Source organism: Parasteatoda tepidariorum, chromosome 3, assembly GCF_043381705.1.
Source record: "Parasteatoda tepidariorum isolate YZ-2023 chromosome 3, CAS_Ptep_4.0, whole genome shotgun sequence".
NCBI lineage: Eukaryota > Metazoa > Arthropoda > Arachnida > Araneae > Theridiidae > Parasteatoda > Parasteatoda tepidariorum.
In genome coordinates this window covers 82,339,784-82,358,577 of record NC_092206.1, presented here as the reverse complement: position 1 = coordinate 82,358,577, position 18,794 = coordinate 82,339,784, and the positions used below count along the sequence as shown (strand labels likewise).

The following is an 18,794-nucleotide window of genomic DNA, read 5'->3' as shown; positions in this document are numbered from 1 at the left end:
AAAAGAACCGGTTGCTATGGTGAGAAAAATAGTTACAGATACAAACAACAAGAACCATAAATTAAAATAGAAGCTCATTTGATCTATGATCTATAAATCCCAAATTAGTTTTTGTATACATTATCTGTAATTTTATTAATAAGGAATTCTCAAGCTTTATTTTATATTTTTGTAATATTTTCCAACCAGTTATTTTTAGTAAAATTAATGATCTAGCTCAGCCTCAATCTCAGATTTGAAAACTACGCGGACGCCATACGACCAAAATAAACAAATTTGGTTTTGATTTGTTTCATTAATTGAATATATTTTGCTTTTTATAAATGTTTTAGTAATTTATTTAAATAAATTAAGTTTATTCTTATTTGTTTGAAAACTTTGAACTGCAAACAAATTATTTTACAGATGCAAAATATGGCTTTCAAAATAAAACAAGAGCGTAATGGTATGCATTTTTAGTTAACTCAATAAGTAATAAATGTTTAAATAAAGTCATTCAATATTTCAACTTTTGAATAAAATTGAAAATATTTAACTTTTTCATTACTTCAAATCCTTGGTCTTCATATTTTTCTTTTACTTTACTCCAAATAAGGTGTACGGATTATTAGCTAACATTCTATTTAAATTATCATTTCAATAAGTCCTAGGTCTGGTGTATTATCTTATTATTTTATTATGAAAAATTCTAAAACATTGTCTAAAATATATTTTTAAAAAATATACAGATCATCATCGAGAAAAATTGGTTTGAACAAAATGAAAAATATCTATATTTTTAAGTGTAATAATTATTTACTTAAACTATTCTAATAAAAAATCTCAAAACTTGTTATCAATAAAAATAGTGGGTAAGAGTTTGCAATAATGTAACTCTCTTATTTTTCTAAATTTTTATGTTCTTGGAAAATAATGAAAAGTGAGATTTTATGATAAAAAATTTTTTTCATATACAGTAAAAACTCCAAATTACTGTGCATAGTCCAAGAAACACTCTATTCTATATTCTTGCCAAATAATGTACTTTAAGTATATCTGGTGTATAAACAAATTTTTAAAAGCCTGGAAAATGTAAAATTTGTAATTTTTACAAAAGTTATTAAGTTATTCTGGCTCTTGTAGTTTTGAGTGTTAAACAATATATTGAATTTCTTGGTAAAATTGTTTTCAGCATATTTTATACAATTTATTAAATTGAATAAAATAATTATTTTAGTTTTCTTTTTTCTGTTGGTACCTTACTCGCTATAGAAAATATATATTAGTCTTAGAAAAAGAATAATAATAATGAAAAATTGATTTCAACTCTAAAAATTTGAAGTTTTTTTTTTATTTAAAAAATTAATTTTTAACTATTTTGAAAGATGAGTGCTTTTCCATTTTGCCAATTAAAAAACTTTCGGTCATTTTATCTATTTATTTAAAAAAAAATTATAATATGTCACCACTTAAAAATAAAAATTCAAAAACAGAAGTTTCTTGCACTCAGTAAGTTTGCATTGGTGACTAACTAATAACAAACAGATTTATCAATTTTGGTTTGCTGAGCTCTTAAAAATTTTAACCTCTGAACAAATAATTAAAAAATAATGTAAAAAGATAATTGCTCTTTCTTAGTAAAAGAAATTAATTTTCCAGCAATTTTTCTTCTTTACACCTGTAGAAGTTAATGTGGGTTATAGCAAACTGTAGTTTATAGAATTGCATTACGTAGATCTGTACATACACTTAATGTTAGTTTGATACACATTTATGGATTTTTAGCAGGAAACTATTCTAAATGAATTATTGATGTCGCAAAGATAAATTAATTGTAAAAGATAATATATTTAGGGATTTTTAGACAAAAATATTTAGGGATTTTTTGACAAATAATAGTTATTTTCAACTAAAAACATTATTTGAGAGAAATGATTTTTGAAAGAAAAAATTTCATAATTTTAGCTTTAATAATGTCATGAACACCACTGTGACTTTACGATAAAATTACGTCTTTTTTTAAAACGCAACCAAAAAAAACTTGAATCTATTTTATTCTCTCAATACTAAAATACAATATTTTTTTTTAGCTAAGCCTCAGAAGTGAACATTTTTTTTATTTATTTACATGTAAATACAAACAAAATTGATGTTTTTAAATTTTAGGTCCTGAGTTAGAAAGTGCCAGATCTAAATTGGATGAAGCCCTACAATTTATAATTGAAAAAACTGAGGAAAGGTACACACAATTTTTAATATTAATTATTTAAATACTTAATGTTTTGCACTTTTTATGTTTTTATATATTTGTTTATTTTAGCCCTTCCTCCTCTGATGATGATTGTAATAAAGGCTTTTCAGACTTAATGATAAAAAGGTATGCAAATACTACCTCTTCTTATCAAATATTGTGTTTCTATTAATGAAATGTATGTAAATTTTTATTTTACAATAATATAACAGGCAAGTGACAAATGACTACATCTAAAAGTGTGAAGCTTAAGGTTTTTGCTAAGTGTATACGCTTAATTTTTTCTACCAGGTTATTAAATAATACATTTCTTTAATGGAGAAGAATTAAACAGCTTCTGTATTTTATATTTTTTAAATTTTAAAGTGATGTTCTTAAGAAGGAAAATACATGTATTCATATTTATTTAATAATAATTTACACGATATACAAGTTTTAAAAAAAGAACAACTTGGTTATCATGTAAATTATTATTACACTCTAAATTTTTCAAGTTTTAATTTAGTCATGATTTACAAGTTATATGTATGTTTTTTTTCTTAGTATGCATCTTTTGAAACTACGAGGGGGGGGGGAGTTCTATTACTACATTTTTGCTTTTGTCACAAATAATTATGTCTTACACATGTTTTGTGTATAAATTACAATTGCAATCATGAAAATATTGAGTATTTAAAAGCTATAAATTTTGGTTTAAAAACTTGTAGCTCTCAAAAATATCTATAGCTTATGTGCTTTAATCCACTAGTGGCTTAGCTAATGGGCAAAATTGGGAGGATGTTTCTCCCCTATACACTATTTCCCTATCTAATAACATGAAAAAACTGGTTTTAGATGCGGAGAAGACTGCAGATTAAAATACAACTTTTTACATGCACAACCATCGGTGGGTTTAAATTTATTACAATTTTTAAAAATCACCAAGCATAGGTGCAGTTATACATATTTTTATTTTTAACATTTACAGGGAACACTCACTTATACACTGGTGTAAGGGGCCAACAGAAAAAAGCGCGTAAGTGAATGAGACGCATAAGTGAAAAACTTCAAAATTCTAAAACTCAAAGTAAATTGCAGTGACAAAAGGAATAAATATGTTTTGAAAGATTAAATGTTAATATTTATACTGTTTTGGTATTTACTATAATTATACAAAGGAAAAATTTAACATACCTAAAGACAATTTCTTTTCTTACAAAATCATCCTTAATACATGTTTGTATTTGTTTTTGCCGACGTATTTCAAAAATAGTTTTTTCCAGTTCATATAAATGGGATAAGGGAGTTTCAAAACCAGAATTAATTTGTAAAGTCACGAATAGTGTCTAAAGCTTTTAATACTGTTGTGTGATTTGGAGGAACTTTATCATCCTCGTCAGTATCATCCACCACGTGCTCATCCTCCACAAGTTTAAGTTAGATATAACTGAACAGTTCTCCACAAAAATTTTAGTTTTATGGGAGAGGGTGAAACATCACTTGATAAATAGGAAAGTACTTGACATCAAAAGCTGTTCGATTTCTACTGTCACTAAACAGACCACGTCCTTTTATTTACTCAGGATGTCCATCTGACTGCAAGTAAGTGATCGCTGTCTCTTTCATATTTCAGGTGTATTTCTTTTCTCTTCTTTCTAAAAAACGGCATGGGAGTAAAACTAACCTCTGAGCAAGAGGAATGGTCATTTTCTTTAAGATGAATGGACTTTCATTGTTGTTGGTGTAACAGATAAGACACCCTATACAAAAGTGTGGAAAGAATGTCTTTCTAGAAACAGCAAAAATGAGAAGGTTGCAGGGGGAAGAAAAGTGAACTATTTAGAAGGATCTAACAATATGTTTCCTCTTATCTGTAACAAGGCTTTATCTGCTTAAAATTGCTTAAATTTTTAATTTAAAACCTTTTTTTTTTCGAAAAAAATTATTTAAAGAATAAAAAAATTTAACTGTTAGCCTAAAATTTCGGCGCATAATTGAAACATTTATGTTTAGAGTGACGCATAAACAAAGGATGTTTATCATTATTTTCCTACCTAATGTACTGGGACCTATAAAAAACGTCGTATAAATGAAAAAGGTGCATAAAAATGGTGGTGCATAAGGGAGAGGTCACTGTATTTTCATTTGAAGCATATAAGTTATCAACTCTACTTTTAGAAGTGCAGATTGAAAGAGTCTCTTATATGTAGACCTCTCATATCTTTATAACTCATATGCTTTAAATTTAAAATAATTTTGAAAGATCTCCAAGCAAAGCTGTGATAATTTTGGAATATTTTTTTCTCTGTATTTGTTATTTGTTTTGGACATTTATTTACATTTGTAGCATGAAAGTTATCAGGTCTTCATTTAAGAGAAGACTTTGTGTATGTCTCCTAAATGTAGACCTGACAATTTATCTGTTTAAAATTCAAAAGAATTTTAAATCACCAAGCTAAGTTGTGATCATCCAAAATTAAAATATAAGATCATACATATTTTGAGTTTTTTTTCCTCCATACTCATAATTTAGTTTGAGTCAATAGGTGTCTTCTACTTAAATTTTTTTTATGAGTCTATTATTATTAATTATATTTTATGTTGATGTGACTGGTATTGTAAACAACAGTTTGCCTATTGTAATTTTTATCCATATTTTCGATAGCTAGGTATCATTTAATATCTTTATATAACTGAATAAATGCTAATCAACAGAGAAATAATTTGAAATTTATTATTTTCAGAGAACCATCACCTATTTTATCACCTACCAAAAGACCTGTTCAAAGAACACAAAGAAAACGTCGTCGTAAAGATGAAACTTTGAACAAAAATGCTAGTTAGTGCAATTTGATTATTTAATTTTTATACTTCAAAACTTTCATTATTCTAATGTAATGCTGACAAAGAAATGTAACTCATTGCCATTTCATAATTGGTCCTTGTGTTCCAACAATATAATAATTGCTACTTTATGCGTTTTGTGCATTACTATTTTATCCATTCCAAGAAGTCTGTACTTCTGAAGAAACTAAATATGAAAAAACATCTACCTGTGTGTCAATTTATCCAGGGATTTTTTAAAAACAATTTTTTAGATAACTTTCTTCTTAGTCACAAAATTTACTTTAAATTGTTTTCTTTCATTTTTTTTTAACTTCAGTAACATCTGAAAATGTACAAGGATATTATATAAATTCCTTTTTTTTTTGTGCACTGGTACAAAATACTTTGCAATGAAATTGTCAAATTGATAAAACATTTAATGCTACTTTATTATAATTTATATACATTTTAAGTACAATGCACTATAGTTTGATGGTTGGGCAGATAAGTAAATTTTTATTCTTAATTTGACACTTTTTATGCAATTACTGAATTTGAATAATTTATATTTTCTTTAGAAAAAGTGATTTTGCAAATTCAATTAGTAAAAGTTATTATTGTCTTTAAAATAAATAAACTAATTTTTAATACTTTTGCCTGCTTAAAATTATATAAATATTATAATAATATTTTTTTAAAAAAAACATCTAGCCATGATTTTGTCATTTAATCATAGTTTTGTCTAAACATTTTTAATAATTTTTATCAAAAAAGGTTCTTTTATACGAAATATATCACAAAATATCTACATGCCTAGTATAAAAATATTGAAAAGGGTGCAAGTACAGTAGAATCTTGATTATCATTGTCTCACATAAATTTTTAAAAAAAATTATATTACACCTTTTGTATTATGCTAATAGCAGATTGCTTCAATATGCAATTTATTATTGTGATGCACTGCTTAAATGACATATGCTCTCCTGCTTTGTTTGAACCATCTAAAAATACAAATTGAAATTTTTTCATTAAATTTTCTATACATTAAAATATTTTTCCATACATATATTGTGAAAGAATAAAAAATATTTTATCGAGTCCTATATTTGAATTAAATTATTACTATTAGTAAATGAGATTCTTTAAAGCAAGTATAGTTAAATGAAGACTTTAAAAAAAATTTTACTTTTGTAAGATTTATGTATATATAAAAAAGCCTTTTGATTTTGTATTCATAATGTTTAGTTAATTCTTTTTATTTTATTTTATTTTTCAAATGTAAGATATATATATTTGTATTTTATAATTTGATTATAAGGAACGTTTTTTTTTATTATTTGCTTCTAGTCATTACAATTGTTTTAAACTTAAACTTTTCTGTATTTTTCTTTCTTAAATATAATTCTCTAGGGATAAACAACATACAATTCAATAATGAATTGTCTTGTTGTGACTACAATTTACTTACAATTATTTTTTCAGATTCATACGTTATGAAGCTATTTGACCGAGCTGTCGATTTGACACCTTTTACTGAACAGACACCACTTTATCCAATTTGCAGAGCCTGGATTAATAATCAGTCATTATATAAACCAGTTACGACACCTAAAGAAGAAATTGTAAGTGAGGATGTAGAAAGCTGTGAAGACACAGATAAGGTAATAAGAATAAGCTTCTTTTTTTAATTCCTCATTGCCAAACTCTTTCTCTAGAATTCTCTTTTTATTTGTTGCAGTTTGATGAACTGCTATTTGATAATTAAATATTAGTCTAAAAGAAAATTTTAAAAAAAATCATTAAAATCCCAGGTGACGTGACTATTTTTTTTAAAAAAACATCCAGAGTTTGTTGCTGTAAGATTTAGTTTGTAATACAGTTGAAATGATGGAATCGAAATAATATTGAATATTTTTAAACTGATATACACTTTATTTTTATTGTTAAGGACGAAATGATATAGTTTGTTCATTGCGCTAAAAAAAGGTATTGTTTGTGCACAGTACTTTAGTGTACATTACGTAAACTGTGAGTATATTATTTTAAAATTTGTTTCAGTTAATTATCACAATTATATGAATAAAAAAATTTATAAATAACTATTGGTATAAACATTGAATTATTAGTTTTATTACATGATTAAATAAATTTGGATAACTTTTTTACTGGAAGAGTGAAAAATATGTTCCAGATGTAGACAGTTCAAATTGAAGTTATAACTATGGTTTATATGTGGAAATTGGTAACATAACCAAATTTGAACCTTCAAACTATTTTAATCTCAAAGCTTTTATTTCAAAAGTAATATGATTAGTACAGTCTGACTTTTTTTTTTTTTACTGGAATGTTTATAGCCTAATTTTTTGATTATTTGCAGTAATTTTAAATTAACTGTGAAAATACTAACTTGAACATTAATTTTTTTCTTCTGTTACACATAATTCAAAAAAAAATTATCCCTTAAACATCAGAACTTGTTTGATCAGTCTAAAAATCGATAAAATGGGTGCCATGTTTGCTAAGGAAAATAACTGTTTTAAGGTTGGATCTTAGACTCTTGTTTAAAACCACAGACCCAAAGAGAACTAAAACAGAGATTTGGTAGCTTAATATCAAATAAATCAAATTTTGGCCCAGGTGATTTGTGTTGATACATTTCTTGTTAGTATTAGTGCATGCATAATATTGTTTTAACCATGTTAAGTGTAATATTACTAAATATTTACATGCACTATAATAATTGGTAACTATAATAATATTAATAATTGGTTCATTGTTGATAAATTTCATTTCCAAAGGGTTCTGAAAATCCAGTGACAGAAGATGTCTATCAGCTTCCACCTCCTCGTCCCTTGCAAGGTAGAGACTTAAGAGTTCCATCTCCTGTTCCTCAACCTGTTGATCACTTTGTCATTTGTTCAGTAAGTTGTGCCTACTAATTAATATTTTTTATGATAAAACAGTATTTTAACATTTTTTAGTTGCGTTTCTATCTTTAATAGATTACAGATACTGCATTATATACAAGAACCATTTTAGTTATGCTAAAATTTATTGCTAAAAAATTATTTAGATCTTATTTTAAAAGAGCAAGTTTTTTGCAGCCAGCTTCAAAATAATACTAAATTCTCCTATAACATCACTATCTTTAATTTAAACATTTTAAACTTTTGTGATTTGTTTGTACGGGGGATTATTTTCTTATAAATAAAACCTTATTTAATTTTTTTAGGATGGATCAAATAAAACAAATACTACAGACGCATTAATGATCAAACATTTACTTCACTGGAAAGCTGTGAGACAAAAGTATATTTCATTTTATGATTTTTTATTTTCATACATTTATATTTATTTGATTTCATTTAATTTCTTTTCTCTTAACTTCATAAGGTGGAAACAGGCTGCTAAAGCTAATGAAGATCGCTATAAAGAAAGTGGAGCTGTACTCAAGAGCATGTTTGAAAAGTAAAAGTGTTTTTGTTTTTTTTATATCATTTACATATTAAATTTAAAAAAAATAAAGACAGGTATTAGTATAAATTTTATATTAGCTAGTTTTTGTAAATACTTTATCTTATTTATTTACAATATTTTTAAGTTCAGAATAATAGTTTCAATAGATACTAATTAGACTTCAGTAAAAAGGAATATTTAATAATGATTTGATTTTCTATATAAGCAAAAAAGAAATTGAAATTGTTTTTTCAAATGCTACATTTTCTTGTCAAAATTTAAAATAATTGTTATAATTTAATATTAAATTTATTCTTTATCTTCCATTAAGCAGTATTTAAAAAAAAAATAATTAATAAATTTTCTGAACGCAATGTAGTTTATAATTGTTTCTCAAGTGTTAATTTGTTATGTGCGTTTCCACCTTTTCTTCTTAATTTGCTCTTTTGCTTCTCGTGCCTGTTCTGTGTCTTATGTTGCATGTAACATAATACTACAAATGAAAATTATGAAGTTATGCATGAAAGAAACAAAAGAAGATAAATAAAACAATCTATAAAACTGTACATAAATAAAGCTTTATAAATTACTATTCCATGTGTGAGCAACAAAATTTAGCTTTCTTCTCAAAGTGAAACTTATTAATCAAATTTAGTCTAGAACTTTCAGCCTTCAAATCTCTTATTTAAATGTCATTTTGTAAAATAACTTTTAAATTTTTAAAGGGCTCAGTGTCGAGATGATGGCCTATCTTCTGAGCAGTGGGATACTCCTACTTAAGATATTTATTTGTCCAGTAAGTGTATTTCATATGTTTTTCATTTATTTAATTAAACAAGGTGATAGATACAGACATGTGATTGCTGGAGGAAGAAATTATCTGAATTTTTTTTTCCTCTCTGTGTAGGTTTTTATGTACGTAAAAGAAAATTGAACTTATTTTTAAGCTCAAAAGGAACATTTATAAAATTTAAAGAGAGAAAGAAAAAAATTTTTATCTAAAACAAATTATTCTCATGAATACATAAAAGAGTATATATATATTATATTGAAAAAAATTACATACTCCTCCTTTTTTGCACTTCGCACCTCATTCATAGCATGAAAAAAAAAGTTTTAAAAACTGTGAAATTTCGCAGCAATTACTGAAAAAGAAAATAATGTGTATCTACGACAAAATCAAATGAATCAAAAAAAGAGGTTATTTAAATGTACGGTTCGAGAGTCACGTAGCGTGAATCACATGTTATAAATATATATCTTATTTAAAATATCGAGATTTTCTAAAATATGCAAAAATCAGTAGTGATAACTTCAAAAATGTATTGAAAAAAACTGTAGAATTTTAACATCAAATTTTGAGTACCCGAGTGCAATTTAAATTTTTACGTATCAGAATTTTAAAAATCAGGTGAAAATGAACAGCAATGACTGGCAATAAAAAAATAAAAAAGATTGAAACAGTGTATAGATTTATCGCAAATAGTCTGTTAAAAAGCATTTATTCTAAAGTGCGATTTGAATGTTTCGATTCTTAATAACATGTCATGAAAATATCAGTATTTAAGAAACCATGAGGATATTAGCAGTAATATCGGTCAAAAAGTCGATCGAAAAAACAGCTGTATCATTGTGAATACTAATGAATGCACTAGTTACATTTTGTGTGTCGTTATGTGTAGAAAATCTGTAAATTTTTAAAAAATGAGAAAATGTGTAGCGCAATAATAGTAAATAAAACACCATGGATTTAAGATTGTTTTGACGTAAATCAAGCTCACCGAAAAGTGACTACTCAAATGTGCAGTTCAAATTTCGCGTGTTGTAATAATATTGTAATTTTATAAATCTTGAGAAAATCAATTGGACTAACTGCAAAAGAAAAAGAAATTTTGAAACACGGATTTACGATGATATCGAGCGCGGTGAAAAGTGATAACTGAAATGCGAGAATCAGAATTTTCCTGTCCTACATACTGAAAATTAATTTGATTTGATTGGAGTCATATAAAAAAGGGCTAATATATCACATGGATAAATACTTATTCTGTTACAAATCGGAATTTGCAACTAAATTGCTCCACATTTTGCAAATGCAAAAAAAAAAAAATTCTAGCGAACGATCTTTTAAATGCTGGCCATTAAGGAATAACTTAATAGATAATTTTGTGTTTCCTCAATTTTTCATTTATTCCAAAGTTACTAGGAAATTTCTTTTTCAGCTCGTGTTCTTGAAATTTATCCAAAATTACGTTTTTTTTCCCCTACAAATTTGCGTAATAAAAAGTCGTTGTCATCCATAATTGAGAATTTAGGAAGAAAAATGGGGGTACTGGTTCTGACGGAATAAATGTCTGGTTAACGAGATTTTGCTTAAGTAAAGCAATGAAAATTTTAGATCAGTGAAACTATGAGAAACTTTTGTCTGAATTTAAATTGATTCCTGGAAGTCCGCGAATCAAAGGTCGCATAATTCCGCGATTTAGAGAAAGAATCACATGCCATTGGATATAAGCTGCCACTTAGGATTGAGTCCCAATCCTCATGACAACTCAGTATCTTTAACCCTCATTTTATAAGCATACATTTACAACTAGTATTTTGTAATGAATATATTATAACCATAAAAGGCTTAGAAATATTTAAATTATAACTTATGTTCTATTGAATATCACATATTTCAAATGATGACTAATTTGAACAAAATGTTGATTTTTGTTTTTATAAATATAAATGCTATTTATAATTTAATTAAAATTGTATTAAATTAAGAACAATTTTAAAAATAGTCAATTTTACTTGCCTGTAAGTTCTCACTTGGCCAGTAAAGGACTTCAATGGTAAGTTGTAGCAGAATAGTACAATATAGTAAATTTAAAGATTTTATATAAGTGATATCACTTATCATTTAAGTTTTTCATCACCTTGTCAGAAAATTGGTCTTCAGGTTATTCATTATTTGAACTCTAAGATCTGACAAAACAATTCTTTGTTAATATCAAAATCTTAAAATTATTTTTAAAAAATTGATACTTATCCTATTTGTGTCAAGCATTCTATCTAAAACTTTAAAATTATGGTAATATTTGATACGTTAATTATTCCTGTTTGATTTAATTGTCATCATTTGAACTATCATATAAAAGTATATAATACATATATATAAAAGAATTATTAAATAATTTATTTCTTTAAATTTTGTTATCTAATGTCTTTTTAATTGTTGAACTTAGAGCAATATAGTAATGAACTGCAGTTCCCGAGGTGATATTTTTACACCTGTTCCTTAATACTGTTAACAGTTAGAAACTTTACATGTATTCAGAATTTACACTAGATAGCAACATGATGCACAAAAACATTTTATGACTTACATAGAAATCTTAAAATTTTTCACCGAAATGCTCCTCTGGGCAATCAGAATATGTGGCTTATTATATCGCTCTAAGCTCACTCATTGTATGTTTACAAGTTATCAATTGAAATATTTTCATTATGCTATGTATTTATTGAAATTAGTATTGAATGTATTTTTCTTGCAGGTTTTCTTTGTGACATTTTAGAATAACGTTTTAACCTTTTTAATTTCATGGAGCATCATACTATAGTGATCTATTGACATATTGATTGTAAATATGATTTTGTTTATAAATATTATTGATAAATAAATATATTTTTATTCTTATTAGTTTAGTAATTTATTTTATAAAACAAATTATTTAATGTTTTTTTCAAAGCATTCATTTCTGTATTGTTTGGCTGCAATCTTTAAAATTATGGCACACAAAAAGGAGGAACAAATATTTATTTTTCAAACACTGCACACCAATTACCATCATCATAATAAGATTTTATAATATTTGATCCACAATCCTTAATTAAATCTTCAAGTTCATTTTCTTGGAAAAGGTGATAAAACCTGTGTTCAACCTTGTCACCCGATTTAAATGGTACCAATATATCTTTACTGCTAAATTCTGTCCGATTCTTATGCACAGGCATCTGTATAGTTCTTGAATTAGAAAGTTTGATTTCTTCAACTTTGGATTCTAAAATTGAAAGAGGTTCTCTAGATTTTTTTAAATAAGCAGATGATCCCTTGGGACCCTCTTGCTTCATTGACCATACGTATACTAAACATTGTCCCTTTGGATGAAGAACCCTCAATATTTCCTGTATTGCTTTCTTCCTCCGTTCCTGAATAAGGGAAATTAGTTATTAAGAAAAGGTTGAAGAGCTTTGTTGTAATAGGTTTTAATGGACATTTCTGTAATAATTGAGATTTCTCTGTGAAAGATCTTACTTATACAACATTTTGCTACGTTGTTAAACTTGTTCTTACTAAGTGGCAGTCTTTGGATGTTATTAAAATAGAAAAATATTCTTAAAGCTATTGGCAATAAGCAGTCGACAACAACAGAAAACCTGTCTTTAGATGCCAAGAATGTGAATGTTGTGACAGAAACTAGTAAAAAATTTATGGATTTCACCTCTCTGGCACAAAATGAAGAGGAGGCAGAAAAATGAATAGTTTTTAATTATTAAGACCAAATATTTAATTTTCAAAATAAATTGTAATCTTATTCCTAATGCATTGTTCTTTTATTACACTTAAATATTAGTATTTTTCCAAAATTTCAAAAACTATTTGACAGACTTCTTTTAAGAAAATATGGTTAACAAGAATAATTTCAAAATGTGATAAGCATTTTATTATTAAAAAAAACGAAATACAGAAATGGACATACTATGGTTTCCGTTCTATCAACAAGAACGTTTCTCTGTGTCTAAACACCAAATGACAAAGTAAAAAGATAAACAGGTAGGTACAAAGTGATTTAACAAATCAGGACACAGACACACAATGTAACAAGACAATAAAAATAGAAGTAACAGGTGTAAGGGGATTTGGCAGGATCCCCAGGAAGCAGTAGATTAAATTATAATAGACTATCAAATGGTGGGATACTATAAAGATCAGTAATTAAATATTATTAGAAAATTTCAAAACATGGAATGACTCTCAAAAATCAAGTTCAGTAGATAAAGAGCAGTTTTTAATGATTTTAGCAACAGAAAAACTCAAATCTATGATTAGAATTCCAATTATGTAGAGCTATGAGAGATCGGTTAATGTCTTGATTTTGGTGTTCTTTAATTTGAAGTCTAATGGTACATTTAGTTAGTCCAATATACGCAATACCACATTGACACAAAATTTGATAGATATCCCAGGTATTAATATCAGCAACAGTATCTTTAAGGCTGGTGTAATATAATTTATTTAAAGGGGAAAAAACATTACTTTAAACTCAAATTTCTACAAAATCTTAGCAATTTGAGAACTGATTTTTGGATATTAAAAAAAAACATATTAGTAAAGTTCAAATTATGGAGTTTGATGAATTGCAAGATTAATTTACATAGAATTAGCAGTAAAACTGTGGTCCACAGTGATAGCTTTAAAGTAAAGGAGCTCTTCATTGAGAAGATAACTATTTGATAAAATTTTATAAGTACAGTAAACAAGTGCATGTAAGACAGCTATATTTTGATTGAAACATGATGCTTAGCTAATTTCTAGGAAGCCATCCCAATATCAGAAACAATTTTGTCCCCACTTTCTAGTACAAATTCATATACTGCTAAGATCTTGTATGATTTTATGAGCTTCATACATTCAAGTTCAATGAAAAAGATCTTTTGCGATGTAAAATCTTTTTTTACTAACATGCTCGTAAATGGTGCCCTTAATTGCTTTTCTCTTCAGGGGTGTTTCCCAGATCGTCGCCAATAACCCATCGTGCAGCTCTAGTGTGACGTAAATTAACTACAACAATAATTGCTTTTCCTTTAAAAGATTACAAGAGTTCTACTTTAGTCAAGTTGAAAGCAACAAACTAATAAATCTTGCTTACATTTGTTTAAAACTGCCCACCTTTTAATGGTACATTTTATCGAATGGTTGATGGCTTAGCTATGCGTAATCCTCTGAAATCTTAAGTGACCTGTATATGGACTACTTTGAAGTGAAACTGTTTGATTTATTAATGCTCCTTTTTGTAGACAATATGTCAATGATTATTTCACATTGCTGACATAAATCGTGTTATCAATATTATGAATTCTATAGTTTCTTACATGCCATACACTTTGAAACAGGAAAATAATAAGTGTTAACCTTTTTTACGCATTCTTATTAACCTCAATTGTGAATTCTTACTACTGAGTATCGTAAACCATTTGCAGTTTCACCACCTCCCTCACAATCTTTTATCACATCCCCTCAAGCAAAATATAGCTGCCTTGAAGTGTTGTTTGAAGTGAAATTTGTTGAAATAGTTATCTTCTCAATGAAGAGCTCCTTTACTCTAAAGCTATCACTGTAGACTGCAGTTTTCTTTGTGATATTATTGATTCCATCTATAGAAAATTAATCTACCAATGCACCAAACTCTCTTACTCAAACTTTAACAACTTGATTGTTTTACCTTATTATCTGAAAATCAGTTTCCAAATCGCTCAGACTTCATACAAATTTGAGTTTAAAGACATTTTTTCTCTTGTATATAAACTAAGAATCATCAACATTAAAGATCCTATTGCTGATATTAATAGCTGGTGTATTTATCCAATTTTGTGCTGATGTGTACATTGGACTAAATAAACGTACTTATCAAACATACTCCAAAAAAATTTTTCAAACTCATCTAAGATATTATATAAAAACAACAAATTAATGCAGGCATGTATGTTTTATTTTCAAAATATAATTAAAATAAATTCAAATTAATACAATTTCACCCATTTTAGTTTACTAGTTGATTAAAAACCAATAATCATGGTTACAAATTACCTTTGTTGACATGTGATGTATAACAGCAATGCAGATAACTACATCAGCACAATCATCTCGAAAAGGAAGTTTTAAGCAATCTGCAACTAAAACTTCACTTTTTCCAGAACAATGTTTTGATAAGTTATATGAGGCATCACAACCAATCTATAATATATTAATACAAAAGAGATTTAATAGATTGAAGTAAGTTTACAACATTTTTTTAATAAAATCGAAACAATATATTTTTCTCTACTTCTATTTATTATGTTTTATAAGCTTAATTAAAGAAATATAATATATTTTAATAACATATAATTTTAATTTTATAATATATAATCTATTTTTTAAATATATTTTAAAACAGTAGTACATAATTTAATTGAACTAAAAATAATAAAATCTTAACTAAAATGTATGTTAATGTTTACAGTTATTTTCAATCTATCTAGATTAATCACAAAAAGACAACTTTCAGTTATATCATAACTTTACTTTTGATATGCTTAGTGCTAAATCATGAAATGTATAAGTGTAATACAAGATTGTAGTATTATATTGATAAGTATTATAAAAATATAAAAGATATTTTCAAATTAGTTAATCATACAGCTTTAGCTAATTAATCTTCGAAAAATACAATTAGATTTAAATATTACATAAATCTTGACTATATATTTAAGTAAATTCCACAGTATTACTCACATATACAGAAAATGAAACATTAATTGTTGATAAATACAAACATTTGTTTCTAATATAGATGTTCAATCGGAGGCATTTAACTTATGTGTTTAATTAAATCAGTTTATTGAGAATTGATTGTACCCTTTATAAAAATCTGTTACAATTTATATACATTTAACATAGTAAACTGAGTACCTCGTAACATCCAATGCTGTGATTCATATTTTTTCCATTTCCACATCCAATATCAAAAATAAGAGAACCAGGCGGAATGTTTTGAAGAAATTCTGCCACTTTAGGCCATGCTTTATATCGGGTCGAGCAAAAATGATCCGCAATTTTCTCATACACCTGTGATGTTGAAAAAAAGAAAGGTTATCAAAAAGGTTTCTGTTTGAGTTTCTTTTTATAAATTCAAAACCCTATAAAATGTCCTAATTTTTTTCCATATGGGAGAATGCAAAATATTAAGCTAATTTTGTAACTTCACTGTTGAATATATAAAGAAAGTATTACTAAAAGCAGAAAATATATTTAAATACCGATTTCGGAATTTGTTAGAATTTTGAAATCGTTCAAAATGTCTATAAAAAATTTTTTTATCCAATGTGAAACCAGAAATAATATAGAAGACAATTCAAGTAAATACTATAACTATTTTTTTTACTTGTGATAAAGATTTTGACACATAATAGGTATGAAAATATAAGTTAATGTTTACATTTGTAATTTTTTTTTTTTTTTAACAATGCTTTGTTAGATAATTATGTAAACTAATGTTCATTGTATCTCTAAGGGTTAAGTATGTAATAAAATTAAGTAATTTGTCTATGTAGATAAATATATATTAAAATTAATTATATAATAAATTTAAGTTTATTGTTTTTACAAAAAAAAATTTAATATTATTCACTGCTTGAAGTAAATCATTTATGATCAATCTTTTGTAATCAAATTACAACTGTAACAAAACTTTTTTACTTTATATAGAGCAAACTTTATTCAAATACCTTTCACATAATTTGCACAGTTATTGATAGTTAAAATATCTATTATTATTTTCACAAATTTAAAACAGTTTGAAAATAAAATGATAAGTGTAATAAGTATATAATCTTTTTTAACCTGGTTTACGTATTTTTTTTCCAATTCTTCGGCTTCCTCACTGCTTATGAGATCATCATTAAATGTTCTACAAAAAAAAAGTTAAAAGAATAAATTAAGTCAATCAAATACACAATTTGTTTTACACTACAATAGTACTACCACTCATTTGATCACCCTAAAATAATGTTTTATCATTAAAACAATTGTAATGCTTAATTTTCTAAAACTTAAAGAGTAAAAAATGCTATCAAACTTCTGCATTACATGTTAAATTGGTATTCTTTGGTCCACATCAGCCAAACACACTATATGACTTTTAACTTCATTTTTATTAACTTTATACATTTGTAGTTTTACACATTATAATGTCTTTCTTTAAAATTTATTTTATATTAAAGAGACTATGATTATGAATTTGAATTATGCAATTTTAAGAATTTACAGATTATTAAATTTTTTTTTTTTTGTTAATAAGTTTTATCAGAACTTACGAATTTTCTTGAGCTTGTTGCATTATCATGCAAGATAAGAATTCTTCCAAATGAAAAAGTCTTCTTCACAAACATTAAAATTTCTAAAATAAGATTAAAAAATAATCAGTGGGGGTTAATAGCCACGTTGTATAAAATATGCTGTAGTTTAGAAGAAATATTCTCTAAAGAAAAAAAATATTTTTGATACAAACATTCGATCCCATTTAAAGTTACTTTGTAAAATTTGGATTTTTAAAAATTTTGAACTAGTTATGATTTTTTTTAATTACCACAATAATTATGACATGATTAATTAATCAGTTTTTTTTTTTTTTTCAGATTTAATACTTTATAGCAATAAATAAATTAATATCTGAGGAACTTGAATATGTTCAGTTTTACTTTCTAGGATTAAGAAACAACTAAGCTAGACAGGAGGAAAGACTTCCAAAGTTTATTATACATGAAAAATAAAAATAGTTAAGGAAACCTGAAGAAAAGCATTTCATTTTAATCAAAAAAGAAATGAAAGCATTTTAAAAAACGCATTTATCATGGTCGTTTTTATTAAAATTATTTAGATACCCCTATTTTTTTCACTAATTTTATAAAATTCTTAAAACAATACAAAGATGGAAATAAGAATAACTAAATAAGAAATAATATCAAATGGACAATACGTTATTAAATTCTTGTCAATTTTAAAATTCTCGCATAATTAAATTTGCGACACAAATAGTGTAGCAAATTTAATTATCCACAGTTAGTTGAATTGATAAATTATTAAAAAAAAATACAGTAAAATTCGTGCAGTGATATTTTATATTTTTTTAAAAAGTGAGTATTTGATTCTCACAATCAGAAATGATGCTTCAACGTAAACAAATATAAGAATTGCCAAATTGGAAGTTTGAAAAAAATCGATGTTAACAACTGTTTATACTTTTTCAACCTTATACAGATCGCTTTAATTTTGAATAGCTTGTAAATTTAAAACAACTGAGAAAACGCGTTTAGATCAGACGATCGGAATTATAATTTAGTACGAATTTTGGAATTATGGACTCTTTCTTGCCACTGATACACCTTTTGAGTTCTTTACCTGTTAATTAAATCTCAAAGTACTTAAAAGTAATAATAATAAGCATAATATAGAGTAGAAATTGTTCTAAGATGCATATAAAGTTTTCTACAAATA

At 26.0% G+C, this 18,794-nt stretch overlaps 2 protein-coding genes across 3 annotated transcripts; one reads left to right on the top strand and one right to left on the bottom strand.

Moving 5' to 3' along the window:
- The first annotated feature begins 219 nt into the window (after nt 1-219).
- LOC107446531 (Myb-interacting protein 40) lies at nt 220-12,176 on the top strand. The gene is made up of 10 exons (XM_016061207.4): nt 220-445; nt 2,146-2,218; nt 2,300-2,356; nt 4,954-5,048; nt 6,518-6,696; nt 7,834-7,956; nt 8,268-8,344; nt 8,429-8,503; nt 9,217-9,287; nt 12,034-12,176. Exons 1-9 carry the CDS (start codon nt 406-408, stop codon nt 9,269-9,271), a joined length of 774 nt encoding a protein of 257 aa, XP_015916693.1. The 5' UTR covers nt 220-405; the 3' UTR covers nt 9,272-9,287; nt 12,034-12,176.
- Nucleotides 12,177-12,279: 103 nt separating this feature from the next.
- On the bottom strand, nt 12,280-18,517 carry LOC107446530 (tRNA (carboxymethyluridine(34)-5-O)-methyltransferase ALKBH8). Of its 2 annotated transcripts, none has more exons than XM_043045098.2 (6): nt 18,453-18,517; nt 17,615-17,697; nt 17,142-17,208; nt 16,212-16,367; nt 15,348-15,494; nt 12,280-12,688 (listed from the first exon to the last, which is right to left on the bottom strand). In XM_043045098.2, exons 2-6 carry the CDS (start codon nt 17,641-17,643, stop codon nt 12,296-12,298), a joined length of 792 nt encoding a protein of 263 aa, XP_042901032.1. In that variant the 5' UTR covers nt 17,644-17,697; nt 18,453-18,517; the 3' UTR covers nt 12,280-12,295. The 2 variants fall into 2 exon arrangements, with proteins under 2 accessions (XP_042901032.1, XP_015916692.2); XM_016061206.4 differs by having other exon boundaries at nt 18,277-18,495.
- Between the last annotated feature and the right edge of the window lie 277 nt (nt 18,518-18,794).